Here is a 22,997-nt window from a genome sequence, read left to right as displayed (position 1 = left end):
TAGAAAACAGGATGAATAAATAAAGGCACAACATAGTGTCACTGACTGTTTTCTTGTCCATAGCTCTGCACTCTAGAAACATTACGTAGCTGTAATAAATTTAGTGTTAGATTGATGGATGGTTACAGAGTAAAATGTATAATAGAAATTCAACAGAACTTCTTACAAAGAGATAGAAATTTTTTAATCTTGATTCTGAAGTTTTGTGACAAGGGGAGTGACCCTAATTTTACCAGGACCATCTGCCTAAGAACTGTCACACTAATAACTTGTGGCTTGGAATGTAAGGGGTTTCTGACTAAGACAAAGACAGATGACATTTTGATCTGGAGAGATTTTCTCTGGAAGCTACATGTGGATTATCGATAACCTTAGCATTGTATAATAATATTATTTATATTACTAATACCTGAAGCAGGTCTAGCTCTTAGCTGCCTTGCTTTTTAAATTTTCCTTCTTTACATTAGGGCATGATTCCATGGCTCTCCTGAGTTGTATCTGTATGTTTCTGTGTCTGTTTTCCACAGTAGCAACATTTTATGTTGTTGTTTGTACTTACCATTAATCATTTAACATTTTAAAAACAATCCTGAAAACATAAGAGAAGGATTTATTTTCTGAGCATTTGTTATGATGATTTTTGGCATCTGTAGCAGGAATAATATCCAGCAGGGGAAAAAAGATGGCATTCTGCTATTGAAATTGTTTTCTCACTGTGAGCTTATTTTCATCTGACATTTTAAAAGGTTCTTCAAATGAATGCACACAAGTTCAGTTAGAGAATAATATCCTTTAATCCATTCAGTAACTGATGGTCAAAAACCTACTGGATATTATTAGTAACAATACACAAAGATGAGAGAGGAAGGTTTGTTTCTATGAAACAAATGGGTAGACTATGGCTGGCTCTGTGGCTCACAGAGACATCAGGCAATAGGAAAGGAGCTCAGCTCTAAGATGCTGCCCTAGTAACTAGTGAGGAAAAGATCAGAAGAGGGAAAATTGCTGAGAGAAAGAAGACAGAAGGTGAAGGATGAGATCTGATCCATCTACAATCTCACCTTCTGAGCACCAGCAAATGCATGGTAGTAACAGGAAACATAAGTCATAATGGCTCTTTCATCAGGTCTGGCAGTGTTTACTATATCTGTGTAGAGAGAAAACGGTTAACTGCTCAGAAATTCTCACAGTTCCATCATATTGTGCTGATGATGCCAACTCAGTGCTGTAAGGATTCAAAACCATTTTTCAGGTTGCATATGTTTAATGATATCAGTGCAAAGCTATCTGAGCTTTAGATACCAGTAAATGGAAAAGATATTATAACTGTCCCTTAAATGGAAAAACATCTGTACAGAAGGGTATTGCTGCTTTCTGGTTTGTAGAAGCTTCCAAGCAGATGGCATGGCTGGCAGAGCTTAACTGTCACTCCTAAGAAACTTCACCTAAATCACTCGAATCATTCCAGAGCTAAACACAACCACAGGAAGTCACAAAATAGGGGAGAGAACAGTGTATTTTAGTACAAGGTCCCCGTGGCTGGCATAGTGGATATATTGATATATTGGAAACCTGTCTCCTGCAGTCCAGAAATAGATTATTTGCTAAGAAAAGCTTGGAGAGATTCCATTTGTGAATCCCTGCAACAGTTTGTTTTTTTAGTTAATAGCATAAATCACGAGTTTGGCTTGGCTAGCTTGATAGCTCTGTCCCTGTTGTGGCATGAAATAGTGAAAGCATAGAGAGGGTGCAATTAATGTATGGGTATATTGGTAAAAATGGACCTGTTCATTACTTAAAAGAGAAAGGCAGAAAAAGGTGGGTTTACATCAATTTTAGCAGAGTGATGAATGATGCCAGTGCAATCTGCAAGGACTTTGGCCAATGTAAGGAATGGGAAGATACAGGTGTGAAAAGATCCAGGAATGATGTGACAATTTCCAATCCTAACAGTGAGATATCTAAGTACAGGACCAATGTATTTACTGATTTTGCATCTACTTCACCTTGTTGTGAACAAAACTTTGCAAGGTTCTCACTGAGACCACATTGAAAGTAAAGTATAAAGTCATGGCAAATACTTAGAGGGTATTAGAAGAAGCAAGATTTCATTCCCCACCACCATCCCAACACCAAGGAGAACAGTAAGATAAGACTAGAATGTGCAGAAAATCTATTGAGGAAGAAAGAGGTTTCTTATATTGTATTTAAAGAGAAAAAACAAGGAAGGGAGAATGACAGTAGGACAGTAAGGTAAAGAATTCCTTGCATCAGTATTTCAGAGAAAAATAATTAGGTGGTGCTTCAAAAATGAAAACAATTAATTTTGAAGCATGAAGGTGAAACCAAGAAACCTCTTCAATGAAGAGGTTACACCCTGGATTTTCTATATCATCCTCTATTGGCCTAACCTTCCCTCTTTTGAAAGATTACAAGGGGAGCAGACAAGTGAGTCTGAATACTGTGGATAATTCATCTACTACCACTGCTCTACTGACAAGCCACCAAAGAAGATTCTCCATACTTGGAAAAGAATGCTTGAACTAGTGTAGGCAAATTCCAGTATTTTGGCACCATTTTTTGCCTGGAGTACAAAAGTTTGGTTTTCTTGAAGAAATTCAGGAAATTTTAAGAACGATTTCCTTATTATTTGTCAATAAACTCTGTAGAAGAAACCAGGCATGAAACTATTTGTTCAACCTATCACTGCAAAAGGTTATAATTAAAATAAACCAAAAAATGTTTCTCTCAACTTAGCTCTCTTTCACAAGACACAGGTTCTTAGTGTATTTTGAAATATTTATACTTCTATTTCTGGCCCTCTCCTTTAAACATTTTAAAAATTGAATAATCTTTAAGCTGCCAACAGTTGCATTTCCCTTTATTAGACTTTGATTTTAATTTCTTAATTTCTTCAAGGCAAGAATCATCATGATTCTGCATTTTACCTCATTGATCACACTGGTGGCATGTGCTGAGGTTAGGGCACAAGATATTATAATAAATACAAGCAATAATAAACAATAGAGAGTGAAGCAAAAAATAAATTAAATTAACCAATATATGTGGAAAAAGAAGGAAAATATTTCTAGAACACAAAGCAGGCTGCTCCATCATGATTCATGTGGAAGGAATGATTCTAAATAGAAAGCAAAATAAGTTTCATTTATTACTCCTGATTGTGAGTAACTCAGACTTCAGTAAGATATAATTCTCACCTTCTGCATCCAACATCTTAGGGATATCCAAATGCTTTTCAGCAATTTCCATGGCAAGGTTGATATTTCCTATAGGGTCATCCTGCATTAAAGAAAAAAAACACAACTAGTCAAAGACAAGTTTTTTCTTGAAGCAACACTACAGTAAGTACCCTAAAACTTTCTCTGTTTTCCCAAATTGTAAACTGGAGTCACAACTATTGTTTCTTAAAAAACAGAGTGTAAGTATGTGAAGTTTTTTTCTATCTACTCATATACTTCCAAAAGAAAACAGTTATTATGTACCACTGTGACTCTGCTGCACATATATTCTGGAGGTAAACAGATAATATATTCAGGGTACACTCATCATTCTGAGCTGATTCTGAATGAGGTACAGCAGTAAAACATAGAGTGATGGCCTCTGGTCCTGTAGCCTATAGTACAAAATCAGTCCTGCATGGTTTAATATCTACTACATGTTGTATTACAGTGGAACAAATTCTACCAAGTTCTCTGTTGATGAGGTGTATGCATGAGAAGAATCAAGCATGAACAGAATAGTAGTTCTCCAGAGGAGCAAATTTTCCCACTTTTGGCTTGGATAGACTCCATAAAATGAGTTTTAGATCAGTGGAAACTGAAGAACTTCCTCTAGTTTTGAGATTTTGGGTTTTGAAGGAAAGATAAAGGAAGCAGTGAGCATAGTTCAGAAATACAGCACATATTTTGTGTCTTACACTATAGACAGCTCTTGCTGATAACAGAAGAGCATGTCAGGCTATGGCTGCTCTTAAGGAAGCCTTCTCACCTCAGGTTTCAGAAAACCTGTGTGAAATGGCAGTTCATGCCATTAATGCTATTTTCTTTCCACATATTCACAAACTGCTAAATGATCATAGCCACTCTGAAAAACGTCAGTGTCTACAGAGAGATGCTGGGAAAAAAGAATTCAGAAGAGCAAAATTAGAGATGCTAGAGAGATCTGGAAAAAATGTTAACAGGATTCCTGTCAGAACCTTCCAGGTGTTCCATTTGACTACAAACAGTTCCTCTAATAGGATCTATGCTTCTTTTGTTACTTTGAAGTGACCTTAGTAAGATTACTTACTGATGGCAGCAATTATTTAAGTTTCACAGAAGTCTGTTCCTCATGCCAGGTATCATAAGCAGTAATCACCATGACATGACTTTCTATAAACATGCAATATTAAATAGCCCTTCCTTTTTAAGCTGCATTTTCAATAAAATGTATTATGAGGCAGTTTACATTTTGAAACCTAATAATTTGGATATAATCGAATACAAACTCTCTAATCATAAGTTCTCAGCCTATCATCATGTAGCAGTTTCGTGCATCATTGACATTAAAATGTGGACAGTATTTAAACTTATTTTTGCCATTACACAAGACACCATGTGTAATACAACATTTACTACATATGTATACAAAAGCACTTACTATAAATAGGGGAAAAAAGACACTAAACCTACGGGAGACCCATTGACTAGGTTAAAATATTTTGCTTATGGATGAGTGATGAGCACCTCTATTTGTGTGCTTGGCACTTAGTCCATGAGGAAATAGTGCCTCACTGGATTTGTTTAAAATCACAGCAGCTTCTAAATAATTGGAGGAGCTCTCCATCTCCATCACCCATGCTTTTAAACAAAACTACATGCCCTTCTAACTACAGCTAAAGGAATACCACATCTAACTTGGCATAGTCAAGAAGATCAGGGCTGAGTCTATGGAGAAGGGCATTGAAAGCAAAGCCATCTTTCCAGCTACAAGTTCACACAAAACACACTGGTGAGAAAAGGAAAAGACAGCATGCAGGAGGCAAGAAAGCAAGAAATAAGACACCAAGACAGCTGTTAGTGTAACCAAAATGAGCAGTCAATCAAACACAGCCAGGCCAGAAAAGCAAAATCTATTTTAGGATTTTTCTGCATGTGCTTTACGTGCCACAGCTCAGCCTCAGTTTGAAACCTGACCTGTTCTTATTTTGGAAACCTTTAAGAGGGAAATAGTAACACTGATGAAGATCTGCTTACGTTCTATTCCCTTTTCTCAGCACCCATGTATAGGAAGGTTATACTGTGAAGTTTCTTAGTACTATGTAGTACTTTTCAAAGCACAAACTCAACCAAACTCACTTCTGTTTGTGCAATGCTTCAGCACATGTACACAGAGACAGGTAGCTGCCATTCCATTAATCTGTTCATCCATAGGAAAGGTGGTATATAGAATCACAGAACATATCCCTTGGTTCAGAACTGCAGTTGTTTTAACAACTGCCTAAATTAAATACTTTTGTGTTTAGGAATAATTTCATTTAATTTTCATCACTGCACACCCTAGCAAAAATTTAACATACATATAAGGCAGTCAAAGTTTTCAAATAGTTTAATTTCATTTGTTTCATTTTTCCCTCATAAAAGGCTTTCTGATAACAGTTGATTCCACTGGTAAATTCAATCTGTAATGGAAGGGCATGGAATGGAAAACAGTCTATGATTTACCTGACTCTCTCCTCAATGAGGAGTTGTATTCAACAGATATTAAATTTTCTGTTTTACTGGTGTTTACATGAGACCTCAAGATACATTCATTCCTGAGGGCCAGAAATGGTAAATTACAATACAAATATGTTCAAGAACTAATGTGAAACAGCAACAGGCCACTTTTTTTTTTTTAGGTTTTATACTTCAGTAATGATACCCAGAAATTCTGACATTATTACTTTTTCCTCACTCCTCCCTCTCAAACCAAAGTGGCTGGTATCTTTTAGAAAACACACCTTTTGCCTTAAGTAGGACACTGTAATAAAATAGCTTGGTAATCCCCATGAGGTACTACTTAAGGAAGTTAGGATTTCAGTTTCATTTCCACCTCTCTGGAAATATGGGTACAAGTATAATCTAAGAATTGATTAATATTTTCTGCACTGGACTAGAAGCTTATTGAGTACTCCTGATTACCAAGGGTTTTGCTTGTTTTAAGGAATCTTAGCATTTATTACCAACTCTCTGTTCACTGCTCTGAAATCTACAGTCATTTACACCAGATACAAAACAAAATGGACTGTACCATATTATCAGTGGCAAGTGAAGAATTCCAATGCATTTGATTTAGCAGCCATACTGGACAGTGTAAAAGATTTCATCAACTGCCTGGCAGCTGAGGACCAGGGGATTGTAATAAAATGACAAAGTCATTGTAATGGAAGGAAAGAAGGACATAGGAAAGTCACAAGGTCCTTTCCTCCATGCCATTGGCCTTTTTTGGAGGGAGCTTAGAAAGCCATCAGAATTAGTATGCACTCCTCTGCTTGTCTTTTAGAAAACATGCTAAGCAAACCAGAAGTGAGCAAAACCACTGCAGGACAGCATGCTGTACCACCCAGACTGATGACCTTATTTAGCTTGGAGTAGTCAATAAGATCAGGTCGGTGTCTGTGGATAAGTGCACATAATCCAAGGCCATCTTTCCAGCTTTACAACAAAAAAATAGAATGGAAAAAAAATTAGTTAATATAGTCATGGCATTTTGCAGTTTGATCCTTGCTTATGGCTTAAAATCAAGCATGAACTTTTTTCTCAAATCTTGACACTTACGTTCTGCCAACTCTCACCCCCCTGAGCTTTTCTCTTGCTGTACTTTCTCCTGTAGTACATATCTTACTCTACAGCCCATATACACTTAAGGACTCCATCATACTTTCTTCTCAGCATACATAATGCACAACAGTCCCTGATTTCAATTGCTGCATGTGTGCAGTGTTCCAGGATAGCTCTGAGTACACATTCATCAATGAAAGTGCACAGTGTTTTATTACACTTCCAGCATGTTTGCAAAAAATAAAAGGAAAGCAAACCTGCAATCACTTGAATTTACTGAAGCAATTGGCTTTTTATGTGTCAGTTATTTCAGGCAATTTTAATGGCACAACATTGCTATGCTCATAGAAGTAAGAAGTCATAAATCAGTTTAATTTATTTAAAACATTTCATCCATGTGACAGCTTTGATCAGAGTTCTCACTTTGGTGTGAATTCAGGCCCACTTCCTTTTGAGGCAAGAATAAGCAATGAATGAAGCTACCAATATTTGGAAAGATTATGAGAGGTTCCTTTGAGCCAGAAGCAATTATCTTGAAGGATAATTAATGTAAACACTTTATGCAGTCACAGGAACTGTAGGTTTGAGGTCTTATCATGCAAGGCAATCATGTGATAATAAACACATTAAGACTGTGTTAGAATCCCTGTCACTGAGATGTCTGGGTAGATACTTCAAATAACAGAATTATCTCCAAGAAAAATTTAATATAATTAAACAGAATATACATACATTGTATAATATAAAGTCATCCAAAAGATAAAAGTGAATTAAAATTAGCACCAAATTAACAAAAGGGTTTTTTTTCCAAAAGTCATAGACTAAAATGGCCTGAACAGCTCATTGTAAAGTAGTTTTTTCAGAGCTGATCAACCCAAACATTAATCAGGGTACTTCCATTCCAGGTGATTTCCCCATACCAGCCTAGGCATATATATGTATGTACACTAAAAATCTGTTACTTGAAATTTACAGTATACCCTGCATCCATATAAAGTTCTGTCTCTATATATTCAAGGAAAATAACATAATAAAATTTCAGATCTCTTACAGGCAGTACAGGAACTATAAATCAAAGAAATTATTTTTTTCTGTGGATGCACATATGAACCATATCTTCTCTTTTTCTACGTATGCTTTAGGTGCTGCAGGTTAAGAATGAATTCAAAACACCAAAATACTGCAATACAGCATAAATAAAGCAGTGTTTCAGGGAAGGCAAGATCACATAGTTAAATAGTACAAATGGTAAGTCATGTAGTTTAGTGAAGGGGGTCACCAGCAGAGCTACAGGAAATAGGCCAGTGAAATCCCCAGACCAGGCAGCCTCCATATGGCCTGGAACTCCCTTAGTGAAAACACACAAGCACATGGAATAAGCTTCACTAATTTTTCCAACATAGGTAGTGTTCCTGAATTTGAAAAAAACCACAGTTAAAGTACTGCTGTTTTGTACTGAGTGCATTTTTTTACTCTTTCTTTATAGCTATGTTACAAAATAATAAAGACTGATTCCTCATAATGAGATATTTGTATGCACAATACATTGGTATTTTTGCCAAGAACAGTTTAAACTCACATTGGCTCTAATCTGAAAGCAGTCATTTGCCAAGTCACTATGCTGCAGTACTCAGATATTTCCATATACCAAGGAGTTCTAATAATGTAATATGGTCATTCTGTATGTAGTAGGGATTTTTTTTAAAACAGTAACTATGAAAACCATGGTAAGTAATGCCAAAGACTAATCAAAATAAGACTGAAACTAGAGCATGAGAATTTGAAAAAAGTCTGGTTAGCAGTGAAATCAGGGAATAATGAAATTCTCCTGTCAAATATATACCTACAAAACTGTGCAGAAAAAAATTATTTAAAATATTTCAGACTGCATCTACCCCTTGAAATAAATTAAGTTTACCTAAGATGGAAGTTCTGAATGTTCACGTTTCTGTAAGGAGCAGTTTTTCTTTGACACCACAGCAGCAGCCCTTCTTTGGCAGAGGTCTCTGTAGATGACACCAGGGAATAACACAAGAAAAACTTTAAAAGTGCTCAAATGATTAATTTATTGTAATTTTAAATTTGGTCAGTGACCTGAAACTGGTTGGCATAGGCCAACATTTAATATTAAAAGGCACACATATAGTGGAGGCTCCATTAGGACAACTGGGACAACTCAGACTAGAGTCTCAGCCCACACAGTAGTTCTGGGATATTGAATGTTTAGAAAATTATATTGATTGTACAGCAGAATGTATATTTGGAAAAAAATACCCAATATAAATACAATAGAACTAGACACAAAATACTATGTTCGTGCCTACATTAAATATTCTTGTAGTCACAGTGCATTTGCTTACAGGGAGGTATAAAGGCTGAAGAAATACCTTTGTTATCTGAACCCTATGGGCATCTGAATGCATAAGGACAAAAGAGATCAAATAGGCCATTAGCTCCACATATATTATCCCTCAAATTATGGGCAGGAGAGCTTGCAGAGCTTGAACTGACTCTCCTTTTGTTGAAACTTGAGATTAGTTTCTAGAATTTTAGACTTTTCACAGCACAGACTCAATTTAAAGAGTATTATAACTACCACACACATTCTGGAGCCAGTTACCAAGTGCAATTCGAGAAAAAATATTCTGAAGCTCTGGGGTTAAAGAAAGTGACAGAAGAGGGATAGAATCAGATAATATTTGCAAAGAATGTGAGAAGTGGGCAGGACTAAAAAAGTGTGTTGGAAATAAGATCCCCACACAGAGTACACCATAATTTCAGACCACCAAAGCTCAGAATCATAAGTATGTTTTTATCTCTATAATTGTGAAAAATGCCCAGAGCCTATGCATCTAGAAAGCTGACTCAAGATCTCTGTCAGAATAAGGATAGTAATTATTTTTTCCCTCCCAAAATCGATTTTATCACCAGGTAGGGAGGTTGCAGTATCATTTCCTGTGAAAAAAATAATTCATTTTTAAAGTGCTCATCACAGTTAATGAACAATTCATATCTTTTAAAAAATTTCCTGCTTATTACTATTACCTTCCACTGAAATGTCCTGAATAGCAAAGCGAAGGATGATAGTCCAGATCATACCCAGTGTCATTTTCACATTGCCATCAACAATTTCTGAAGGTGAAAAAAGAAATAGCAGTAGTATTTAGAATGTGTTTTCTGTTTTCTATTATTTTAGTCACACATTTTTATAACATATATATTGTATCTAATAAACATTTCTACCATAATTCTATCTACACAGAATTCATCTGCATTCATTTTTCTGCAAACTCACACTTGTGCTACCCTAGCAGCAGAACTGAAGATTCCTGAGGTTAAGGTCACTTCAACCCTTCCACGATAAAAAGCTTTTCTCCAAGTAGTTGTAACTATCTCAACACTATCTCAACTTTTAGGCTGACTCTTTTAGAGAGAGCCTGAAGGGAAATACTTATTTAAAGTTTGAACATTATCAGCTTAACTGTTTTCAAATACAAACGAACTGAAAAAAATATGGTATTACCCCACATTTTTAGAAATTACAGGACACTAATAGTATTTTTTTAAATAAAACAGTATCAAAAATTCCCATATACTATTTAGACCTCTGTGAGAATTCTACCTATAGTGCCAGCACTAGACATGAAGAATAACTCAAGAGACACAGCAGCTCCTGAGACTCAGCTACATAGCTTCCTGCCAAGCCATTCAGAAACATAGCCAAGAGGTGGTAATGTCTTACAGCTCTGCTGCCCATGCACATTTATGTTTCTTTAATATAAAATAGGATTTTTTTACCTCCGAGGCTTCAATTTGTTTCAATACTTGAATCTACCTACAAGACAGGGTGCTGGGAAGGTGCTTTCTCCAGTCCTTCTCACACATGCATGAAATTCCTTTCTATAAGCTATAGAACACAGTACTCTTATAGTACAATATGAACAAAAATAACACTTGAATTCTCAACACCAAAAAATGTACTGCCAGACCACTTAAGTGGGGTGACAATGTTCAATCAATCTGAAAAATATGGTGAAAGACTCAAAAGGACACAGTGAGACTATAAGGACAGTCCAGTACTGTAAACAGAGGAGGTGGGACAATGAGAGAGGACAACTGCAGACTGCCTTTGCAGTCATGTCACACCAGTGGGAGCAGGGAAGGCACCAGCTGCTCTCCCCTACTTGAAAGTCACCTCCAGCCTTCCTCAAGAAGTTGAGCAGCTGTGCCTGCCTGGGGGCCCACTGGTGTTTTGGGGAAGGAGGAGGAACAACTTGCAACAGGAGGAATTTCCTCAATTTAACATCAAATGCCAATAGAGGTGTCAGTAGAAAATAAAAGTCATTCTGCTACTTAAAAGTTTCCTGAATCCAGGGGCAGTTTTTACAGAACAAAGCAGCTGCTAACTCAAAGACACAAGATACATGTTAAATTGCATTAGTATGTGGCACAAGCTGTCATATGAACCTATGGAATTAACAAATGTGGTAGGAGATATGTCACCCATCAATGGTCTACTCTTACTTTGCTAGTGTGATAATCCAACTTGTATATGATGGCTATTTTTTTGCTTTCCCCTTTGGGTTCTCTGTTAATTTTCCAGAATTCTTACCTCACATTGCCTGCCTTCCATGCATTCTTACTGCCCTATTGTCCCTGAAAGACCTCAAGTCTCTTCAAACCTCAAAGCTAAATTCTTTCAGCCAAAAAAGACCAAATGGTTATGAGAACATTTAGCTACTTCTCTCATCCTTCCTCCTTGGTCAAATAGTTAATTTTGTTCAGATGTCTGATATGTATACACAGTAAAGAAGAATTTCATCAAATGTAAAATAAATGAATTAAAATACCCAGGAGGCATTGCTGATTGTCAGGCAATCAGTTCTTAGATTTGCATAACGACTACATCATTGTTTTGATTTGCATATCTTTATATACATGAAGAGAGAATGAAACAGCAAGAGAGGAAATTTTCTGTGTGTGCCTCTGGAGAATTTTCAAGCAATTTGCCAGCTTTGGCTTCTCATTATCTACTGCCAGCTTAAAAAAAATAAATAAAAAGAAAAAACAAAACAAAACAAAACAAAACAAAAAAAAAAAAAACCAAAAAAAAACAAAAAAAACAAAAACAAAAACAAAAACAAAAAACAAACCCCAAACGCACATGTATGAAAGACAAAAGGGAAAAACCTAAACAGAAGGAAAACAAAGTTGCTAAATGCTGAAAAGTATTGGTGACAAAAAAATACTGAATCACTACTATAGCTTTCCTCTATAGGTCAACAGGAGACTTCATTATTTTTTTCACCTGCTTGGTCTGAGAGAAAAACCACTTCCTGCACCTCAAAAATGCAAAACTGGATTTCTGGGGAAAAAACGTGTTGCTGACCTATGAGGACAGGAAAGGGGAGAAGGAAAAAGAAGGAGAAACAATAAAAATCACCCAGGGAAAAAGCTAAGCAAAGCAGTATGGCACGTTCTTAAAGTTTTTAGGTTGGTTTTGTTTTTTTTTTTAAATTCTGCTTTGGTTCTATTTATTTTTTTTTTTATTCTAACCTTCTGGTAGCAGATTCACAGATCATTTGGTTTTTAATATTTCCCCACTCTCCAGAGAAGCAATACAGAAGTGTTTCCTATTAACAGGACACTTATCTTTTGTGGTTCTCCATTACCCAGTTCATTTCATTCAGGATGCAATTACCTTTCAAACAGAGTTATTGCACTTCTTGAAAACTTAAGGGAAAACTTCTAACTCTTGAACCATGAATAGCTCATAAGGACTTCTTTCTCTGCTTTTGGTTTAGCTTCTTGACTCTCCAGTCTCATTTCATCACCAGTGGAGAGACTCTTCCACAACACAGATCAGAGTAGTCAAATTTGACTTCTGCTTGGCATCACAGTTAAAGGTGATCACCTCTCTCTTCCCACTTCTCAGACAGTCCAAGGAAGTCTCAGAACAGTAATTACGGTTTTAAAGAATATCCATGGCTCCTTAATACTAAATTGAACTGTGTACTGATGTCCCACAGGAATCCCAGTTATACCTGTGTTTTCAGGCCCCATTTTAAATGCCATTTGGTCCCCTTGAGCTAACATGCTCTCCACCACTCGGCATATCAGATAATAAAACATCATCCTCAGCAGATTTAGATCAAAACATTCATGCTTGGGAAATAAAAAAGTATTCTAAGCATCCATGTAACTCAGAGAATGCCAAAACAGATGGGTGCAGGCAGGCCCATATGCCCTGTGCTCACATATAGGGGCAGTGAGTTAAGGGGTTAAGCATATGGAAAACAATACAAACTTAAGGAACCTGTGCTCTTCCTCCTTGCTGGCACTCATTCCATCTTTGTGAAATAATGACTGCCTAATTGATAATGATGAAAAATGCAAGAAAAGAAAAGACATGAGGTGTCTGATCAGATTGCTGATCTAGTCTCCAGCACAAATACAGAAACAGTTGTCAGCTCAAGTGATAGGGTAGGGCTGTGTGGTGTGGGAGCAAGTATGCAGGACAAGGGGGCACAGAGACTCTTTAAGCACCCACTGGTGCCAGAGGGCCCACACTGTGAAACTCTACCCAGTCAGATGTGATACTGCATTGCTGCATCAGCACAGCACTGTGCCTTTGATAACAAATTTAGTAGAGATGATGTGGTTAACTTAACAGTGCACTAAGCATGTCTGGGCCAGAGCTGGCTTTGTGGTCAGCCTGTTTAGAGTAGGAGTGGAAGGCACACAAATCTATCTGGTTTTGCCCACGTGGATGTAATTTAATGTGTTAGTAGCCATACCCAGCATAGTGCAATGTCTTACAATGACAGTTCCTCTTCACGTATAAGCTATGATAGTAGCGGTAGATTTTTCTCCTGCTCCAAGAATTTTAAGTTTTTTTAATGTTAATGAATTAATTTCTGCTACTAATTCCTTGATTTTACAGAATGAGAATTCCAGAAACAGACAATAAAAGCCTGCAGCACAGCCAAGAACATCACCTTAATCTCCTGGTTTACTATTGTCTGCTGTTACATACAGGAAGAAATATTGAGTGCATGGACAGACAACCCTTTGCAGAACCTGCCTGAGAAGCTGGAAGAGGTTGCTGCCTCTTAGAATCATAGAATTGGCTGGGTTGGAAGGGGCCCCAGAGATCATCAAGTCCAACCCTTGATCCACTCCCGCTGCAGTTCCCAGCCCATGGCACTGAGTGCCACATCCAGGCTCTTTTTAAATATCTCCAGGGATGGAGAATCCACCCCTTCCCTGGGCAGCCCATTCCAATGTCTGATCACCCTCTCAGTAAAGAAATTCTTTCTAATGTCCAACCTAAACCTCCCCCAGCACAACTTGCGACCTCTTGTGCCCTCTTGTCTTGCTGAATGCTCTTGTTCCTGCCTTACTCCCACTGGGAGATCACTGAGGATCTAAGCTCATGCCACTTGCTGCCAAGAACAGCAGGGTTAGTTTAAATGGTTTTAATGACTGATCTGAGCTATCCCAGATACTTTGCCTTCAAGTGATATAGAAAGTACTCAAGCACTGCTCCCTTCTCTGAGCACCCTGGTAGTAATTAGCAGCATTAAGCAGGGTAATACAAGGGAGATGGGAGTGCAGGAGCAGATATGAGCTGTAGATGTCTCGTATCTCAGTTTAAATACTCTCACCTTGCTTGAAGAACCTAAGCGTGAAAACATTAGTACATTGTGCAAACTATGTTCAGAAAGTACAGCCACTCTGTCCCACAAGATTCCCCTTTTGCTGCACTCTTGGTTTTGGACAGAAAGCTTCAGAGTCCTGGCGTGACATGACAGAAACTACCATTCATTTGCTCCACACACTCTGTACTCTCAGTATTGCTGCACCAGCTACCAGACAGGCTTCTGTATTCTTAATCTTTCGTTTCCACACATAAATTGTCTCTTCAGTACCCTCTGCTGTTCATACAATGCCATACCACCCTCAGAATTACCTGAACTGCAGAGGTTTAGAGTAGTGGCACAGTGTTCCATCCCACTTCATTTGATTGAGCAAAGGGTCCAGCTCAGCCTGCCTGCCTGTACAATTGATGGAGGGAGCCATGCACTTCTGAAATGCATTAGAGCTCTTCTGAGATCTGAACTGCTTTTGGAAATTGCCTATTTCTCCCCACTGATGATATATTCCCCAGAAAAAGCCTCTCTTATGTGCTAAAGATAGATGGTATGGATTTGGACCACAGATGACCTGACCAGTTCAGCTGCAAATGAATAAAGGGCAAGTTCAAAATATTCTCTGCCCAGAGGATACACATTTCTTACAATTTTGGAGTTCTAGATTTAGAAACTGAACACTTAGTGAATGATACATGAGGAACCAAGCAAGCTAGGACAAACCATTGTGGCATCAAGGAATGATGATAGATCTCTTAATCACTTCTAAAGATGCTCCTATCCCACCTACTGAATCTTTCTGCCCCAGCCACAATTACAGTAAACTCTCTGAGATCAAATTCTGGAAGCCAGAATGAGATCATATATAAGACTGCAGAAATCAGAAAATAAGAAGAGAAGGATCATAAATAGAGTTTAAAACTCCTAGTAATGTGAACATAATATAGCTAGTGCTTCTCACTGTGATGCTGGGGTTACAGCCAGAGTTTTGCTCTAAAGGTATGTTAGAGGCTGCCCCCAGAACCACCAGCACATCATTCAGGCTATGGAATAGAAAGTAGTTGGATATCATGCTGGCCACATCATTCCTTTGTATGGTAATGGCTATGCAAAGCATTATGCAAATAGCTCTGTGGAGCAGCTAGTTCTAGACAGACCTTTTTCCTTTTTAAATGATTAATTGAATCTCATAGGAAGCATAGGTTCACTTGCAGTCAGAGCCTGCATTCTTTTTCTTGGAGATTACATCCATGAGCATTTAACTAGCCAACTGCATGCTTTTATTTAACAACCTGAATAATAGAACAGTAAGAAAATAATAACTTCAGTAAATAATATTCTGTGCTGCCTCCTTCATATGTTCAGTCTCTCCCCAGCTAACATAATTTCTTTTGATCACTCCCTTAATTCTACATTTGAATTTTAGAAATCATCCAGTCAGTCTCAAAATAGGAGTAGGTCCCAGCCACCTGGTAGTGATGTCAGCTTTTGTCTTGTCTGAACAATACCTTCTAAAGATAAAAAAGGTCCCAGATCAGATGAAGCATAGCCTAGAATCCAACCTTGTTACTAAAGGGGTTCCTTATTTTTAATAATGTACAGGGAAAAAGTAATGGTCTGGCAGAAGAAATCATTATCTGAACACCCACTAAAATACAGACAATTTAATTTAATATTAGAGACAAACTATTCTTAGAGCCCACTTATGCCCCTGATTTTCACAAATTTCCACCTCTTGCACTTTCTCAGGTATTTCTCAGCAACTAATATTAAGGGCTTTTTGAGGCACCCCTATATAGAGAACAGCCCCTGCAATTTGGCCAAGGGCCACTGTCAGACTTTTTTGTAATGTCAATACTTAGATGCATTGTCAAGTTCTGTCACATACCTTCTGCACCAATGGACACAAGTTTCACTCCTTTGCTGGCGATGTAATCCAGAGCTTTGTTGACATTAGCAATTTTATGGAAGCGCATCTTCCCTCTGTCTGGTTTGGGTAGTCTTTCCCCTGCACAGTAACAAATTGAATGTGTTTATTTTTCCATACATCTCTCTACAGACACCTAAGAGATTGGAACTCAAGAGTGAACATGCCCTAAACACTGTCTAAAGTTAGCAATTGTTTTAACAGATATTTTTCTGAAAGAATGTCAAATAGCTTTGAAGAACACCCTGAAGAGAAAATTCAAATATTTGACTTAGATCTTTCTGACACAGCAGCAAAAACAGACTAAAATTTTTATATTTGCTCTAAACATATCTGGAAGATAAATGAATGCTTCCTGCTAGTCAACTTCTGGTTCATTGCTACTGTCTGTGCTAGAGTAGCTGAATATTAAGAAGGCAGGATCTTCTCAGAGCTCATCACTCTTATCTGCCTGACTGGAGAGAGAGAGGCTGGACTCTATGCAGCAGAGTAGCCACAGCATCCTTCCAACATCTAACCAAGAACAGTGGCTTTTAACAACCTCATTCAGTACAGCAGAACAGATAATTTCTGTGTTTGAATGAATTTATCTTTTCAAATGATCACAAACAAGATTAATTTCTGAAAATATGGCTCTCCATTTCATGAAGGGTGATCATTTGAAGATCTTCTTTTGACACTGAAATCTCCAGCAAAGATGTAAACTCTTTTCCATGAAGAAATCTTAAAAATCTTCTTGTCCTTTTTCACCTTTCCTGTGTGAACGTAAATTGAGCTATTCCCTTCTCATTCAGAGGCATTCTGAATGTACCTCAGGGACTGCCCCTCTGGGTAAAGTATAAAATGAGTGACAGACTGAGTTTATATCAGTTAGTCAACAGGAGTTCTTGGCTGTTCCACCCTTCTGAAAAATTACACCTTTTACTGGTGACTAGATATTGATCTAGTTTTATGTTAGGCACTCACTTTTGAATCACTTTAATCCAATAAAGACATTAAAAGCAAAGCAAAGACATTATACATTATACTCACTTTTCATCCTGCTTAAGCATTTTTGTTCACTGTTTTGAATTGTTTGCATTTTTTGTTCTTTTAAAACTGATTCAGTTAGCATGCTGCAAATACATAGCAAACATTATTTTAGCCAACCTGAGATAACTTCCAATAGGAGCATCAGTTTGAGGCCATTCCTGAAGTCCTCCTCAATGTTCTCAATCTGTGTTCCTGCCTTCCTGAGGTGGGAATTGCACCAGGCTGTAAACGTCTGTAATATTAAATTTAAAAAATACTTGTCAACAAGGCATTTTCCAAGACAATTGCTAAGTCATCTTACTAAAAGCTGTAACTGAGATTTTCACTGATGCCTTAGCAATCTGAATGTCCAACTCCTATTCATTCTACATATGTTTGAGTTCAAAATTCTCATCCCAGAAGTTCACAAAGACGCAAAGATTTGCCAGCTTAGAAGGAATTTTGTGCTAGATTCAGCTTTTAAACGCATCCCCCAAAAAAGTTCTACACATAAAGGCAAAATTTATCTAAGTTAATACTAAACATAACATCTTATGAGCACACAACTTTATGTTGACACTTATCTGTCAAGCAATTCTTACATAGAATATCCATGCCAGGGACAAGTTATGCATTTTTCACAGGCAGGAAGTTGTGAGAACACTCTTCAGGATGAAGTAACTGAAGAGAGACTTTACACAGCAAGGATACCAGCAGAATTGCATCTGCCCCTATTTGTAACTACAGTGAGAAACAGAATGTCTTTTGAAAACAGGGACAATTAGAATGGATTTTGAAAGCTTGAAATAATTCGGGTGCAGAAGTTCACATTCAGACAGTGCAGCTCCTGCCTTCCTTTCCTAAGGCAGGAGATTTTTTTTTAAACTGTATTGTATCATTTTCAGAAAACTACCACAACTTCATGAAGCAAACAAATGCAGCTACAAAAAGGGTCATAGAAGCAACCATAAGCATTTCTCTCTCCACAGAGAATAACCAAGTCTCTTTTATTTGTAGAGTTGAAAAGCAGAACCAATTCCTTTGATCTATAAAGGTAATATACACATTACCTTTTGTGTGAATGAAATCAAAACATGAGCTATTATAAAATTTAGTAGTTAAAATCAGACTTCTATTTGCAATTATCCATTGCTTCTCAGTCCGCTGACCAATTCTCCTTTCTTTTCAGTGTCTGTTTTTGGTAAGTTGATTTGAAATTGTCATATACTTGGAATTTCCCTTCTTTTGCTATGTTGAATGACAATAGTTCTAAAAACATTGTAAATTATAGAATCATAGAATGGTTTGGGTTGGTGGGGACCTTGAAAAACAGGGATTTCCCCCTGCATGGGCAGAGACACCTCCCACCAGACCAGGCTGCACCAAGCCCCATCCAGCCTGGTCTTCAACACTTCCAGGGAGGGGGCATCCACAATTTCCCTGGGCAACCTCTTCCACTGTCTCAGCATCCTCACAGTAAAGGATTTCTTCCCAATACCAAATCTAAATCTATCCTTTTTTAACTTAAAACTATTCCCCCTTGTCCTATCACTACACACCCTTATAAAAAGTCAATCTCCAACTTTCCTGTAGCCCCTTCAGGTACTGGCAGAATGCTATTAGGTCTCCCTGGAGTCTTCTCTTTTCCAGGCTGAACAACCCCAACTCTCTCAGCATGTCTTCATAGGAGTGGTGCTCCAGCCCTCTGATTATCTTTGTGGCCCTCCTCTGAACCTGCTACAACAGCTCCATGTGCTTCTTGTGCTGGGGGTCCCAGAGCTGGACACAGTACTCCAGGTGGGGTCTCATGACGGATTTCCCCAGCCCATGTAGAGGACCTTGCACTTGACCTTGTTGAACTTAATAAAGCTGTCATGGGCCCACCTCTCAAGCCTGTCAAGGTCCTTCTGGATGGCCTCCCTTGCCTCCAGTGTGTCAACCACACCACACAGCTTGGTGTCATCAGCAAATTTGCTGAGGGTGCACTCAGCCCCACTGTCCATATCAGCAACAAAGCTGTTAAACAACACTGGTACCATCCCCAACCCCTGAGGAGCACCACTCATCACTGATCTCCAGTTGGACATGGAGATGTGGATCACAACTCTTTGAGTGCAACCACCCAGCCAGTTCCTTTTCTACCAAGTGGTCCATCCATCTCGTTCATGTGTCTCCAATTTAGAGACAAGGATGACATTTGGGACAGTGGCAGAGGCTTTGCATTTATAATATTTAAAATAGTAAATAATAAAATACATCCTAAATCCCCACCATCAATATGAAATTTCCTTTGACCTTCTTTTTTCTTGCCTGTTTTTTTTTGTTTGTTTGTTTGTTTGTTTGGTGTTCTGTTTTTTTTTTTAGTTTTCTTATACATACAATTTAATTTCTGATGTCTCAGAATAAGGAAGACCAGTAGATGAAGGCAAAAACTTTCCCTGGGCCTGAATCTTGTAAATTCTAGGCAGATTTCATACCTTAAGAAGATATTGTTCCAAGCACACCATGCTAAACTCAAACAGGAATTTGGAAAAAAACCTCAGTCATTTCCTTCTCTTCTTTTAGACATTTATGGTGAACATTCTGACCACACATCAGTCACATGAATGAGCCTTCCCCAATTTCCATTTAATTAAGACTTCAATAGAAAAGATCCCGCCAGTTGAGAAATCTTAAAAGTACAAATCTGATTCATACTCTCTTCTCAGTCTTGTTGATTTTCTGAAGGCACTAGGAAGCCAAAGGTGCTATGATATAAACAAGGAAAAGATGCTACTACTGATGAGTCAAACTGTTTTCAATACATAGTTTGATGGCAGTCACTGGTTTTATGGGCTGCATTTTTATTTTTGTGGTTATTTAAGATTCTTTACATTAATATTGGGGTTTGACATTCTGAAGGTTAAACTTGGAATTACAAAGCCTCCATTCATGAGATAACAACTTCTGCTTAAGCATTCTAATGTGCATGGAGTCTTTATTTAGACCATTTTTGTCTAGACAGCTTAGATTATCTTCTATATTGAGAGTAAGAAATTTGTATTTTTTCTAAACTAATGTTTCTCAGAGCTTTGTGCTTCACCAGTGCACAGGGTTACAGAATGGTGCCATCCCCTCATGAGAGGTTTCTTTTGCCTCACAGAAAGTGTCACTGCAGTACATTACAGCAGACTCTTGGCATGTGACTTCATAGCCTGGTACTTTCCAAACTGGTTTATTGTCCCAGGACTAAACTTGATTATAGGAATGCTGCTTCAGGAATTTTTTGCTATGTTTCAGTGATGCAATCCATAAGTGTCTATATTAAAGCTGCTGCAAAATTTAACTTGCAAATTTTAACAGCTTCTGCAATCCCTCATTTATCTAGCCCTCACCCTTCTATTCTTATTGTGATACCACTTGTTCTCACTGCTTTGACTTTAACTAACAGTTCTATTCGTAGCTATTAAGAAACAATTCAAAGCATCTTTAAGTCCTGGAGATCAAGATAGAACCAGCATACAGTACCCTGCAAATTTGTAATCCACTGGGATTTAAAAGCTATTAAATGACTTAGACAAAGCAAATTCCTTTTTCTGCTGACTGGTAGAGCACATTTCAGAGTATCAGATTGCCCAGAGAAACAAGGCAGGACTGAAGGCACCAAGCGTAATACCAGGAGGGATACAAATATCTTCCTAGAAAGCTAGACATTTCTTTTTAGAATTTATTTACCATAGGAAGCTGTACAAATTAAAATAATAAAAAAAAATTCTCCTTTCAAAAGTTGTTATTGCAAAAGAAACCTTTGCTGACATTCTTAGATGAGAGACCACAGAAGAGGGGATGCAGGGCAGGGAGCCAAGTAATTCTGAGTCCCACAGGCAAATGTTGCTTTAATGCACTATGAATTGTCTACTGCTGTCACAGGTCTATTTTAGAAAAGCTAACTATAGAAAAGGGACTGCTTTTTATGCTCTATACCCACTTAGCCTTATTGTGAAGGCTGCCAATAGCCTATCTTTCATAATCTGGATTCATAGAACTGACACAAGTGTGTATCTGAGGAAAAGAAAAACTTACCTCAGGCCACTTAATTCTATAAGGCCTTGAGAAGTAGAATTGCAACAAAAGGGTAGAAAAAGGAGCTATCCCACATCAACTATCAATCAACTGCAGCTAATGCTGAAAAAATAGGGTATGTCCACTAGTAATAGGTGTATGTTCACCACAGACAAATGAGTTTACACATGAAAAATGGACATGAAAAATGCTTTGATGGAAAATTGATATCTCTGAGAGCCAAATTGCCTTACACTCCTGAGAAAGCCCACACATTCTTTTTTTGTGAGTGTAATGATAACATACTTTTGACAGTGCTGCAAAGCAAAAAAACAAGATGCATGTAACAGCAAGTTTCATGTGTGCATGTGATAATAAGGACAAAGAGAATTAAGAAAGCACCAGTTACCACCCCCTGTTACCCATCAGTTTGTCACAAGACAGCTTGTTCCACCTGCTGAAGATACAGGTTAAATTTCTAGTTTGACACTGATAGTGAAACAAAATGGACATCACCAGAACAGCAGCATAACTTGCATGGGGACATATACAGTGGGTACACTCCACAGGAAGTGGAAATCAGGAAGATTTATTTACCTGCACTTTGAACTAAAAATGAGAAGTGGGTCCAGCCCAATCAAGGGTTGGAGACTCATATCCTACTAGGTATTGAAACAGAGAAAGCTGGCCTTTTTGGGCTTCAGTACGTGTATCTCATAACAAAGTAACACAGCCTTTCACTCTCTCCAACTCAAACAACTTTCTGTCTACTATAATATTTACAGGTTTTAAAAACTAAGAGTGATTGTAAAAGGATGTACCAGCTTGTCTGAACCTCTTCCAGAAAGGCAAGTGATGCACGAATCATTTGTTGTTTGAGTTTCTAGCCTTTCTGTAGGATTCACATGAGAAAATACAGACAAAGTCCAATTTTAACCTGAGTTATGGAAAATATTGCACTAATAGGAAATTTAGTAATTCCTGTGTCTGTCAAGTAAATTATTAATAATATAGATTATTATAAACCAGAAGTACAACTCACTTTAAGTGGACTTTAAAGTCTAATACCCAGAGCAGAACACACCTGAAGAAAATTAACTTTAAATATAAACATTAAACATATTTGTTTATATACATATGCATCACCCCTAATTGCCTCAGGTTCATTTCTTAAACCTGTGCTTTTTAGCTCCTCTTCTAAAGTATTTTTCCTCTCTACTTGTGCTAGCTGAGAGTCTTTTTTACCTCTAGGCTAAATGAGTTGCAGTGATTCAGTCTGTAGTTATATAGAACATTACTGGGCTCTGAGAGCATGGCAAGGGTGTTACAGAAAGAGCTCTGCCAGAACATTCCCACTAGGCCAGACTGAGGTTTCCCCTTGAAGAATTTCCCATCTGTCTGTTATCTATGTTTTAAAATATAAGTTGTGAATCTGCAAGATGATCCCCTAGCTCCTGTGTCCACACAGTGTTCTAATGACTGCAAGATCAGGGTTTTTCTCTGGGCTTGGGATACAGTCTTTGCTGGCCCTCGTTCTCCTAACTG

General features: G+C 37.8%; 1 protein-coding gene across 1 annotated transcript in view; it reads right to left on the bottom strand.

The window, feature by feature from the left end:
• Positions 1–22,997, bottom strand: part of ACTN2 (actinin alpha 2) — a 67,402-nt gene that overhangs the window by 26,119 nt on the left and 18,286 nt on the right. The window contains exons 2-7 of the mRNA XM_071739053.1: positions 17,550–17,664; positions 16,362–16,481; positions 9,867–9,953; positions 8,740–8,827; positions 6,617–6,695; positions 3,219–3,300 (exon numbers count right to left, since the gene is read on the bottom strand). Coding sequence (XP_071595154.1) covers positions 3,219–3,300; positions 6,617–6,695; positions 8,740–8,827; positions 9,867–9,953; positions 16,362–16,481; positions 17,550–17,664 — 571 coding nt within the window. The remainder of the gene's footprint in view (positions 1–3,218; positions 3,301–6,616; positions 6,696–8,739; positions 8,828–9,866; positions 9,954–16,361; positions 16,482–17,549; positions 17,665–22,997) is intronic.

The sequence above is a fragment of the Heliangelus exortis genome, chromosome 3 (assembly GCF_036169615.1).
Source record: "Heliangelus exortis chromosome 3, bHelExo1.hap1, whole genome shotgun sequence".
Taxonomy (NCBI): domain Eukaryota; kingdom Metazoa; phylum Chordata; class Aves; order Apodiformes; family Trochilidae; genus Heliangelus; species Heliangelus exortis.
The sequence above is the reverse complement of the archived record's forward strand: the minus strand, read 5'-3'. Positions and strand labels throughout refer to the sequence as shown.